Here is a 12602-nt window from a genome sequence, read left to right as displayed (position 1 = left end):
AGGTGTTAAAAAAAATGTATTATCACAGACTGTTCAATCTAACATTACTAACTCATATATTTATCAACAGATCTTTTTTTAAAGGGTATAATGTGACCTCAAGTAGCATTGGGACAACATAACATTTGTTCCCATCAGTTGTGTCATTAAAGTGTGCAATATTTGCTTTATGCTTACTTGTATATTCTTCACTGTGCAGAGAACTCACTCATAAAATTGGAAATTTGTTCCCAGTACCTTATAGGAGTTACGTGTATAAAGAAAAGCATAACGGCCAGATTTTAAAAAATCCTAAGATTAAAGATTTTTTCCCTCAAATCTCGCCTGTATCGACTGTCGGTCTCTGTATTGAAAAAGTGGGGAGACTCTTTCTTCCTGTTAACTTCTTAACATCCATCTTTCTCTTTATTTTTCTTCTTAAGTAGCTTTAAAGTTGGCTGTATTATACAGTATATATTCTGTATCAGCTTGTTGTAACTCTCAGACCAAAGATGGCTGCACCTGCTCTGGGTTTGAACAATATTTGGCTGCATAACATGAGTACAATTCCACGGTGGCCTCCTTTTAGTACACAACAGCAAACATACAATGTCCTCAGAGCTACGATGAATGTTAAGAACAACTAATTGACAGCTGTTGGCTCACTTATGTGAAAAATCTGCAGCTTGCTGCTGCTAAATGTGAGCGTCTGTGAGTTGCAAGGCACTTCCAGGGGTTTTACATCTCAAAATAGGCTAGTTAGTCTCCTGAAGTCTGAGCTTATTTAGATGTAGTAAAACAGTTAAGTTTCAAAGCACTATACATCCAGAGAAGTTCATCATTCTTCACATAAAAGCCATTAAGGAAAGGTCATTGCCGGGAATTTTTGTTAATTTTGTGTAATCCATCATTTTATCATCGTTGGAATGAAACTCTTGTTTTTGTTCCACATCACTCATCGTTAATAACACAAACTTGCCTCAGGAATGCCAGGATCTGAGGAAAGAAAACAAGTACTTATCAAATGAGATTCATATGGAGCGGATCATGATGCGCACAGAGAACGAGCTGACCATGAGGAATCTCAGGAACCTGAACCAGGAGCTGCAGGCTCAAGTCAAAGAGGTACAACTCAAACACTGTATGTAGTTTTACACAGCACATCACTCAAGAGATAAGAAGGCCTGACGTTCCTGGTAACTAATAAGAAGTGAAGAAGAACGTATAGATTATCATTAAACGACCACCCACCGACATAAACAAATATTATGTAGATCTTTACGAAAAAAAGGTTTATATATTTTATGCCATTTATAAAGTTTATACAGTTTGACACTGTTTTTTTTGCAATGAAAGCTACAATTTATTTCAGTCATAAAGATATTTGTTAGCCTCAAATATTGACTAAACTATTCTGTCAATGCAAACTTACTATAAGTAACTTAGTAACAGAATGATCGATAAACCACGACATAAAAATGAGGGCATTGGTTTGATTACTGTCAGCAAAGCCCTCTATCCATCTCTGCATTTTATATTCAAAAATCTTCTATTTTTATGACACAAAGGGATAAAGGGTGAGAAGATGGAGATGCACAAACACATTAACATTTCATAAATCAAATTAACAACACAGAAAACCCAACATTTTAGAAAACACATCAAGTCAAAAAACACAAATCTCTTCACGTCGTCTTTCTTGAATGCTGATGTGTTAAATGAAATGTCTCCAATGCCAAAAAGACACAAAGTGTTACTAATAAAAGAACAAGTCACCAAAGGAAGTACTGTACAACACAGTGTTTAATCTAGTATACATAAAGTCCACATGAGTACAAGTACAAGGTGTAAAATACATCAACAGTTGACCAAACAGTAAGCTATTGGTTTAAAGTCCTTAGAATATTATCCACCATATAGTGCCCTCAAAAATTCCACATTGGAATGAAAAAAGTGGTAACAACTGCTAACAATCCCACAATGCATTGGTCCGCATTTATTAAGATGGAAAAATTACCTTTCAGCTGATGGTGATGATGCATAATGAAGATAGCAAGTGTCCAAAAATGTAGTTTTTTATGTTCATGGAACTAGGAAACTGGAAACTGTTAGGACAAAGAATTGTGATACATTTTCTCAGTTTTTTTCCTCTTATTTTGATTGTAGTTCTGCTATGTGGGAAATGTTTTATTCATTTGTCAATTTTGAATTGAATCAGGATTATAGGTGCAAATTAGCTGTTGATTTATGTGCACTTTCACCTTTAAATAGCAAAAAAATAAAGTAAAATAAATAAATATATGTAGTAGTTCCATGTTATACCATTCATGCCACATAGTAGCTCATTGCTGACCCTTATTCTTCAGCTGAGTGGTCAGAGTCACATAACAAGAAACAAAGGAAAGCCTCTACTGTTTCCTTACCACACATCCCAGTCACTACAGTTTACACTCACCGCTCCCTTTGACCCACATCAGCTGAAGCAGAGGCTGTATACGAGCCAGCAGAGGGCGACGTTGTGCTCACGGGCTGCAGACCAAGCGGATGAGTCCAGAGGGGAGGCAGAGAAGAGCAGGGCCCTGGCTGAGGCCCGGGCCCTCGGGAGCCAGCGGGACAAGGAGGCAGCTGAGGCTGACAGGGGCCGCTTGAGTGAAGAACTACAGCAGCTTAAAAAAGAGGTTAACACACACACAAACACCCACACACAGTGACACAGATATTGTCAGCTGATCTGCACGCTCACCCATAAACAGCTCGTTAGCAACAGAACAAAATAATTAGAGGGAGCAATTAGTGTGTAACCAAAGTACATGTAATGTATATGTGGTCTGGATGCTCCATCATGACTCCATCAGGGTAAGAAGTTGTATTACAGTCATCCCAAAATTCATCAGTCAGTGTTTCTATTATAGTGGTAAAATATTCAGTAGTTATAGAACAGAAACTTTTCAAATATAAATATACTGACAAAACCTCACTGAGAATATAAGAATTGTAGTAATTAATTATATTATTAATACAAATTCTTATGAAAAGTGGAAACTTTTTTTGCATCCATTTTGATCAGACACACCATAAATATACTGTATATTCAAACAAACTACACTATCCATCAAATGGGTGTTATTTATTTTAATACTTTAATACTTTTTTCAAAGTTGTTTTCATGCGTGCTGCTTTCAACAACTCATGATACAGAAGTAATCCTCACAGAAAGCACAAAGCAAAAACTAAACTGAAAAAGCTGCATGGTAAATAAGCTGATTGACAAAAAAGTAGATTAGATATAGTAAAATGAATAAATAATAAAAAAATATATAATAAATATAGTTAAAATAGAGTTTACTTGGTCTTTGTTCGAAGCAGAGGTCAGTAAAAGGCAGCCAATCAGCGAGGGCCAACAAATACAAAAAGGGAGCAGGTTGGGATGCAGGTTAGAACTGTCATGACTTGGGAAATGCTGAGGATGTCATGAGGACGTTGCCCAAAATGATGTACAGTGTCAAGGACTATAACGCAAAACTGGGACATAACTGGTCAGAAAGCTAAAAATATTATCCAGACATGTTTCAAGATACATAAGAGTGCTCTGCTTTAAATAATAACATGGTTTTTCCACCCAATACTTTCATCTAACTCATTAAAATCCTTAAAATGACATCTATACCTTCTCCCTTGCTGAAAAATTCCAAATCTACAAATATGCAAATATTGTTCATTTGAAAAATGTATTCTTAGTGTACTTGCACTGGAGGTTTCAAGTCTCCACGTAACATAGACACCTTAAACTGAGATTTAAGGCAACAACAGAGGAATTTTCTCCCTTGAGAAGATGAATGTGAAAACAGCCTTCTAGTGTCAAACTCTGCACACACATCATTCTGCAGAGTGAAGATCAAACATCCAACTGAAGTAACAATAAGCAGAACACATTTCTGAGTAAAGGGGGACCTAATATATTATTTATATTAAGAGGGGAGGCTGTTCAGGTAGCCACAACAGGAACGGCTTGAGTAACAGCTTCATATCAGAAGACTTTAAAAGACTTTAAAAGGTCTGACATGTAAGACTGGGACAACCCATTGCCAAAAACTGTAAAAATCAATTTGTTTTTCAACTTTGAAAGCCAATAAAGAAACCCATAACTTTCTCCAGATGAGGGGGGCGAAAATAAATAATGAATGACTGAATAATCTAATAAAAAATCATAAATCATCATTACAATGTGTTGATGAGGAGGGTAATGAACTGCAGATGAGTTCCCTCTCCCCATTACTGACATCAATTTACTCAAATCAGCCAGGGCATAAACAGGATGTAACATTATCGGTGGACTGAATCAATTCAATTATGACCTGTGGCATTAACTTTGCATGTGCTCTTCTTTGTGCAGCACACCGATCTGCAGCTTTTACTGGCACAAAGAGAGAAGAGTTACTTTGAAACTAAGCTGAAGCTGGACCGGGTGTCTGGAGAGAAACAGGCCCTGCTGCAGGAGAACAGAAGCCTGGAGGGAGACAGAGATGACCTCCGACACAAGCTGAGACAAATCACAGAGGAGAATGTCCAAATTAAAGAGAGGTGAGTTTCACTGGCACCTGGCTGACATTAAAGCTGCACCAGACAAGGGTTTTATGTAAAAATACACCATTAAATAGGACTGCAAAAGGAAAGAATATGCTATCCCCACTTAGACGATATTTATGCACCTTATTTCTCTAATTCTCCTTCAGGTATGATAAGAACTAGAAGAAATAAGTTGAGCAACAGAATTTTTGGACCAATATGATCCACTACACAGCAGTCTAAGCAAGAAGAAACAATATAATTGCAATATAATTTTAGCAATGATACGACGAGAGACTGAAACACTTTTTTTGATCAATTCTTGCTATAAAAAGATAACAAAGCTCTTCGGAGCCTGGCTTAACCTACTAGATGTTACTCTCTTGCATGTGTGTGATAGAAAACTGTAATGAATAAAGAAAAGAAAGATGGGCTGGCTGCGGGTTGTTTGGGGATTACCTTGAGTGGGTGTCAATGGCCAACAAGCAGTTTTGTTGTTTGTGGTTAGTCCAAAAGAAAACAGTCTGGAGGTAAAGACTTAACTGTTCTTAGCAGAAGACAAGTAGGCAAACAGGTGTATATATCACTTTGATTTAGGTGTGCCTCTAAATAAGCAACTAAACCATTGACAAATATCAGTCATTGATATGCACATTGACAATTGTAAGCAATTTTTAAAATCGCACACCAAAAGGGATCCTTAATGAACTATTATTATATTAGCTGCAGCTGTGTTTAACCAGCTAAAATCCATCTGTTAAATAAGTCAGATCACATTTACCTTTACATGACGCCAATAGAGGAGGTACCTGTGATGTTGAGTTGAACTACTGTCGACATGATCAATTTATGTGCAGACGACGTATCCTGGAATGTCACCGTTCACATTGCCACAACTGGTTACATTTTCCCGACATACGTGTGGTTGCCAGGTTACATCGCCATGATGTACCCGTCATGTCATTTGGTTAACTGGATATGCTCTCTATCTCACAGTCCAACTGTGGCTTAACCAAGTTGACTCTTTGAATGCTGCTACGCATGAATACTTAATGCACCTGTGTCTCTGAGTTATCTGATGAGACCTGTCCACTATCAGCAAGCCAAAAGAAGAAAGAAATTCATGATGTGAGCCTAATAATATGAGCCTGCTACTCAACCTGACAATATCCATTACATGGCTTTATGTTAAAGCTGCATTCATCAATTTTAGGCCACTAGGGGGCAAAAAAACATCAGTACCTGCTGACATATGCACAGTCAACACTGTAACACTGGCTTATAAAGTTCTTATGGCTAACATGTTAGCAAGTAATTGCTTACTTACACATCCAGAAGACATAGAGCAACACTAACATTCATTTGGAGTTGTGTATGACCTGTTAAACTATCATAAGAAGTGTGCAGAGGATATGAGGTTTGAAAGAAATATACAACTGTGTGTTATCTCTGTAAGAAATAACCTTGAAGTGGCAAAATAAACTACAATAGGACCAAGGATAGAGCCCTGGGGTACGCCAAATTTTTTTTCAGTGAGATCCAAAACTCTTCACCAGTGACATGGAGTAAAATTATCTACCTGACAAATAAGAGGTAAGACACTCAAGGACAGACTAACATACTGTAGAACTACTGAAATGATGAATAATAATGAGACATGAGCATGGATTAGTCAGTAATAATAAATAACAATAAAACTTAATTTATATAGCATCTTTTTAACAGCATTTAAAGAAAGTATTTTACAAAACTAATCGTCTTAATCATGATTGACAGCTGTGTGAAATGCTGCTGCCAGAATGCATTATTTAACTGTCTATTTGAATTAAATTATCATTTAAACATCTTAAAAATAATAGTTTCCATGACTGGAATTTATATAAGATACTAAAGTTCTGATTATGTTTGTTGCGGGTGTTAAATGACTGTGTTCTCAAGAGGATTTTTGAGTCGTGTGTATGTTTAATGTACAAAAGAGGAAGTGATGGGTCAAGGTTTGTTTTTTCAAAGTGGCTGAATGATTGCTTTCTGAAACTAATCAGTTGCACAGTCTGAACAATATGAACTGTTCCCAACTGATAAGTCGGCCATACGTTGGGCAGATAGTACGGAATACTTATTTAAAAAGGAAGTTGGAACAATGTCGAGGGAGCCGGTGGAGGCATGTTTTCGGTACAAAGTGTCACCCGCCTCTTGTATAAAAATAGGAAGAATCTATACAGCAAAGTTGACTGATTGTAGCCCCTTATCAAAAAAGAATATAGTGAATCTACTCTGCTTATGGGAAGCAATAAATCTAAACAGTAAGCTATGTTACTGTGTGGAAAATCCCCATAAAAAGAAATCACATTAACAAGATTTATGTCAGCATCATGTCACTGTAAGTGATTTCTTGTTTTGAGGTCCATTTTGGGCCACCCAGTACTGCATCATACATTAACTGTATGTAAGTTAGCTCTATTTAGGCTGTAATTTACTCAATTTGAGTACGGAGCACTAATTGTAAGGTTGTTTTTTTGCCCGAGGCGATGTCAAGAGTACATAGTTCTTAGTTTGAAGGTGCATCACTTTAAGGATAATTGAAAATCAGCTGTAAACAAAAATGAAATGCAGACACCGTTGAGGTCAGTTGGAGCTTCCAACTTCCATCAATAGTGGATCAATTATCATCTTTCACTTAACAGTTCTTTAAGCCTAATCAAAGCCCAACCAGTGGTGTAGAGATCAGCTGAGATATAACGTTAGTCAGGACAGACCCAGTTTAGGAGCGCTATCAAAAACCATTCAGTATAGTGTATTCTGTGTATGGGAAAGCAAAGGATCAATGAAAGCTGGACTGGAGGACAGAGGAGCTGAGAAGAAAGTAGAGGACATGAGGGAAGAGGAAGAAGAAAGCACAGGTAGGAATAAAAGGAGGCAACAGTGAAGGAGAAAACCGTAGAATCTAAGATGAAAATTGAAAAGACAGCGTTTGATGCCGAGACAAGTTTCACAAGACGTACAGCGGACTCTCAAAAGGCTACACTCCCTTTAAACTAAACACCCATTAAAACACATTTCTTCACCTTTTTCAGATGTGAGCTTAGGTGGTCTCTGTGAAATGTTGGGTGATTCTTCAAAGAATAATGGGGGAAAATTCCTAAATCCAGATGTGCCTGGTTAGTACAGATTTATCCAAACAGACTCAACCTGACTGAGTGACACAGTTACTTCAAAGGGGCTTTCATTTTCCATCTTCAACAGCGTGTCGCCTTGATTTGCTTATTATTGTATCCACATAAACATAAAATGATTGATTTTCATTTTCTTTTAGAACCAGCGAGCAATGATCAAACAAAACCTATGAAAGGTTTTCTTATTTATGTGCTGCTTTGAAAACACCAAGACCAGTTTATGCTGAACGCCTTTGCAAAATGAAGGTCGCAAAATAAGAAAATGTTGAAATTATAATGGAAAGGAAATGAAAATGGGTAAAAACCCTATGTGGCAGACAAAAAACAAGAGTGAGTTTGTCAAACTACGTGGAAATTGAATAAAAACAATTTCCCTGCAGTGTAATTTCAGTCTCCCATTTACAGTGAGGTGAATTCGAGGCGCAGAGCGATAGCATCAGAGGAGGAGAGCAAAAAGGCCAACCAGGCTCAGCGGGAGGCTGACGCCGAGCGACGTCTGGCTGAGAAGGAGAGACAGGAGAGAACAGCCGAGTGCCTCAGCTGGAGGGAGAAGCACCAGGTTTTAGCCGACACGTTCAGAGCTCAGGAGGACCTGAAGGCTCAGAGGCAGAACAAAGGAGTGAGAAAACATCCCTGACATCCATTAGTGTCCATCACGCCTCACTACCATTAAACATTAAAAACATCATACTCTTGTGTTTTCTGAAGGAGAGAGCTGAGACGTCGTTGGAGGGATTTGAATTGTAGTCTGATTTGCATTTGCAAGTCTTGTAATATATACCTGAAGGGCTTCGCTGTCATTACACAATGACAATCTTGCACAGTGATTTAAATGTCAGCACAGAGAAGAAGTTAAAAGTTGAAAAAAATATATCATATTGCAAGTTGTCATCAGTGTGCAGTGGCTACTACAAGAGTGAATGACATGTTTTTATTAAAATAAAAGCATAGGAACAACATAGAACTTGGAGAATTACAAGTTTTGTCTGTAAAAATTTCTTCCATATTAAAATGTATTTCTGTGGTTGAATGACTTTTATGTTTCCCAACAGTGTCAGGCCAACATCAAGAGCTACTTCCTTTGCATGACAGAAAGTGATCAGAGAGTGAAAATTCTCAAAAATCAAGACGGCATGCCAAGAAATTTTACGGTGAGATTAATTAAAACTCGTGTTCATGAAGTTATCAAATAACTTGTGCAGCAGCAGAAAAAAAAACAAACAGAACCACACATATATTTTTAATGTTCTTTTATGACATTAATACTGTTATTTTAAAGAAAAGCAACCAGTTCTCATGTCCTTTGACTCTGTTCAGGAAGGAGACCCGGTGTACATCTCCACCCCTGAATCCAGCTCTGACGAGCCTGAGAGGAGTTCATCCAGGTAATAGTGTGCTGTGGCCACCAGGGGGTGCTGAAATCAACTAATCTCACTCATCATGCTGTCAGGTGGAAACCTTGTATCTCCAAAATGAAATAAAATGTATTATTATTATTACCTAAAAGTCTTAGAGAGATGAGTCTAAGAGGTTAAAAAAAAGAAAAAATCCTAAACCTTCATAGTAATAGAAAGCAAAAACTACAAACTACAACCCAAAATTGGAGATATGAGGTGTTCATCCAACAGTGACAAAATGTCAAGTCATTTATTCATTTCATAAGTAGCTGTTTTGTACCGGTGTACAGGTGTACAAAGCACATTTCTGTCCACACCTCCTGACCAGGAGAGTTGAATCTTTCAACCAGACAAGGGCAGTGAAACACTTCTTGCTGTTAAAGTTGCTGTTAAAGGATTCTCTCCACCAAATACATTTTTGAATGAACTTGTTTCCAGGACCATGTTCAGGGTGTGCGCCCCACACACAGGGAGGGATTTGGGTCCGAGTCACTTTGACGAGCTGCCCGCCTTCGGAGGAGGAGAGCGTCCCGACTCTGCATCCCATCGCAGAAGCAGGAAGGTTGTGGAATACTTCTGGATCCCGACAGACCAGGAATAGTCAACGATGAACATTTACACCATTTACGCGTTTACGAGAAGATGGTTCAGAGATCTTAATGAGTTCAAACGGATTGATGTTTGTCAAGGAACATTGAGACCTCCAGTCCCTGGTCCACTCTACCAACATAATGTCACAATCAACTCTTCCTGCTTCCACAGTGAAACGGCATCCTTTCCGCTGAAAATGTATTTCCTTTGCTTCTTTTACCCTTTACATTATTTGTATTTATTTTATGTACAAGTATGCCATGTACAGAAATGTATTTGTACTTGTGGCTGATCAACAGAATTCATAAACTCACTTGAACGTCAAAATCAAGGACTTAAATGGGCTTTGTTTGGTGATATTCAAGGACTCATAATTGACATTTTCTGTAGGCTGTAAGATAATATTTGTCATCATGGAGGGCCTAAATTTATTCTGAGATTTTAACATGGAGAAGACAATGCAAAATTATTCTCTTTAATCTAAACCCTGGTGCCTTGAGATTGTTGATAGATTGTCACAGTTTCACGACTACATCACTGAACTTTTGAATGGACATGGTTTTCAGTTGGCATAAAAAAGTCAAAGGTCTGGAGAGCTGCAGGCATACTGATGAATTTGAGTCCTATATTTATATTAAAAAAAAAGATTAAAACTTTAAAAACTCTGAAAGCCTCTTTTCAGTTTTCAATCATTTTAAGGATTTACCTGGATTAAACCCACAAACCTTTCATCAATTTTAAGGCATACGGGGACGGTGACAGCTTATATCATGACCTAATAATTGCTGAATACAACCATAAGATAAAAATCTGAAAAGAGGAAAATAAACAACTGCTCTGATGTATTATTCATACGCTCTTCAGCACAACACCAAACCCTGAGGTGCTTCATTAGAGCCGTTCAACGACCGACGACAGAGACTCAGACTGTGGTCATCTCAGATTTTTTAATGTGTGTGACAGAGTGTGAAGCATTTTAATGCCAAGTAAGAATATGTAAAGAAAAGCTGGGTAAATAAAAAAAAAGTGAAAAATTATTTTGGTGCTCATGAACTGGACTTTATTGACATTAAAGCAATAGGTGCACAGTAATTAATATGATCCGAATCCATTGCCTTATACATAAACATGGCTTGTGAGCACAGTTCTTGGATAAAAGTCGATGTTTCTTGTAATTTCATACGTTTTGTTAAGCTGTTACTTATTTTAGTAAAGGGGAAGGTCAAATACAACTTATGTAAATTGTTTGCTTTCATTTCGCCAATTTAAAAAAAAAAAAAAAAAAAAAACATTAAAATTTTTCCATTTTCCTTTGTCGAGCATTCGAAGTAAAACAGACCACATTCACGCTGTCACTCCAAACTCTGGGCGAGAGAGGAAAACTCCCAGATCCCGCCTTTTAAACAGGTACGTTTCTCAGGCTGTCGAATTAATAAAAACGTGCGTTTCTTTCGCTCTTAAATATTAATACTTGTAAACCACGTGAAGCTTCATAAGAAAAGTCTGCTTCAATCAATAAATTTATTGTGCAATTAGGCCAGGAGTAAATCAAATACTTCAGCATTTGCTTGGGCTCTAGGTTCTTCTTAGTAAGATTTCATTATCCCAGCACAAAAAACAAACAAACAAAAGCCCATCTAACTAAGAGGTAGAAACACAGGCAACTTTGAAACGTTACGGCGGCACACCAATGATTACAGTTTGTTTTGTGTGTTTTGTTTTTTTTAAATATGGTAACATTTGGAAGATGATGAGTATTGCAACCACTCATGTAATAATAGACAACATAAGGGACAGATAACAAAAAAAGGGGAGAATCTCCTGATGGGGGAGAAAACAAAAGAGTAATATGCTCATCATGAGCGACTATGAAGAGCACTTTTATTTTAAGAAAAGAAGCGGAAAACAGTTTGTTTGTTTTTTTTTTAGTAAGCATAGGTTGACTAAACACACACCTTAATTCATTATGAAATGTTTTGCCAGCTTATGCTTTGCTCTCACTTCAGTGGGCCCCCCTTTGCAATCATACCTTTTTTTCCTTTTTCTTTTTTTTTTTTGTTAAAAACAAAAAGGCTGAACGTCACATATTTAGGATTTTCAATACATTGATCAGTCTGCAGCCTTTCTGGTGATTTTAAACCCCCCTCTCTGCTGTTTCGAGTATGATGGAAGGGAATCCAGGCCCCTAAATGAAGTTCACAAAGCAGATCACTGACGAGACCTTTAGTTAACGGTCCTATGCTTATAACTAGCATTAGCGAAGATCACTATTCATTTGACTTATTGAGGGGGGGGAAATCCTACACATTTTTAAATAAAGCTGTTTCCTATGAGGGAGGGGGGAGGAAGTTCAAATCAGTAAAAGTTGAGTGGAAATGAAAAACATGCAATACAGTGGGGGGGGGGAAAAAATGTTACAAACCTAACACAGTCAGAGCAAAAAAAAAAAAAAAACAACAAAAAACCACATGGTTGAGCCACTCCAGACTTCAGAATTCATGTAGCTGATCAGGACACAGACCCAAAAAAAAAAAAAAAAAAAAAAAATCAAACATCCATTAGGCAACAGATCAAATGATGCTTCTCAGCCTATCGTCACGGTACGGGTGGTAACACATGAGGCCCTACAGGTACAAGCTTTCGGTTTATATTTGCGAGACAGAAGCAGCTGAGTGCCACATGATAGTGGTTAACTTAAGCATGGAGTTTAATAAAAAGGAAAGGCGAGTGTAATGTTAAAGATTAAGTCGATCTTCTACACCATGATGCTTCTGCTTGGTTTCCTCAATCTGCGTCGTCCTCGGACTCCTCTTCCTCTGCGGTCTCCAGCCAGGTGAGCCACTGGTTGACCTGAGAGGAAGAAATTGCACATATATGCATTTATATATATACACAC

The 12602-nt window shown here is 37.6% G+C and overlaps 2 protein-coding genes across 3 annotated transcripts in view; one reads left to right on the top strand and one right to left on the bottom strand.

The window, feature by feature from the left end:
• The first annotated feature begins 967 nt into the window (after nt 1–967).
• On the top strand, nt 968–12108 carry LOC122985622 (golgin subfamily A member 5). Of its 2 annotated transcripts, XM_044356429.1 has the most exons (7): nt 968–1104; nt 2457–2657; nt 4373–4560; nt 8124–8337; nt 8771–8869; nt 9036–9103; nt 9554–12108. In XM_044356429.1, the coding sequence occupies exons 1-7, from the start codon at nt 1015–1017 to the stop codon at nt 9714–9716; spliced, it is 1023 nt and encodes a 340-aa protein (XP_044212364.1). In that variant the 5' UTR covers nt 968–1014; the 3' UTR covers nt 9717–12108. The 2 variants fall into 2 exon arrangements, with proteins under 2 accessions (XP_044212364.1, XP_044212363.1); XM_044356428.1 differs by lacking the exon at nt 968–1104 and having other exon boundaries at nt 2297–2657.
• eif4g2b (eukaryotic translation initiation factor 4, gamma 2b) overlaps nt 10967–12602 on the bottom strand; it is a 31007-nt gene continuing 29371 nt past the window's right edge. Inside the window, exon 22 of the mRNA XM_044356519.1 lies at nt 10967–12556. Within this exon, the coding sequence (XP_044212454.1) occupies nt 12491–12556 (66 nt within the window). The 3' untranslated portion in view covers nt 10967–12490. The remainder of the gene's footprint in view (nt 12557–12602) is intronic.

This window comes from Thunnus albacares, chromosome 7, assembly GCF_914725855.1.
Source record: "Thunnus albacares chromosome 7, fThuAlb1.1, whole genome shotgun sequence".
Classification (NCBI taxonomy): Eukaryota; Metazoa; Chordata; class Actinopteri; order Scombriformes; family Scombridae; genus Thunnus; species Thunnus albacares.
This window is presented reverse-complemented; position numbering and strand designations above follow the sequence as displayed.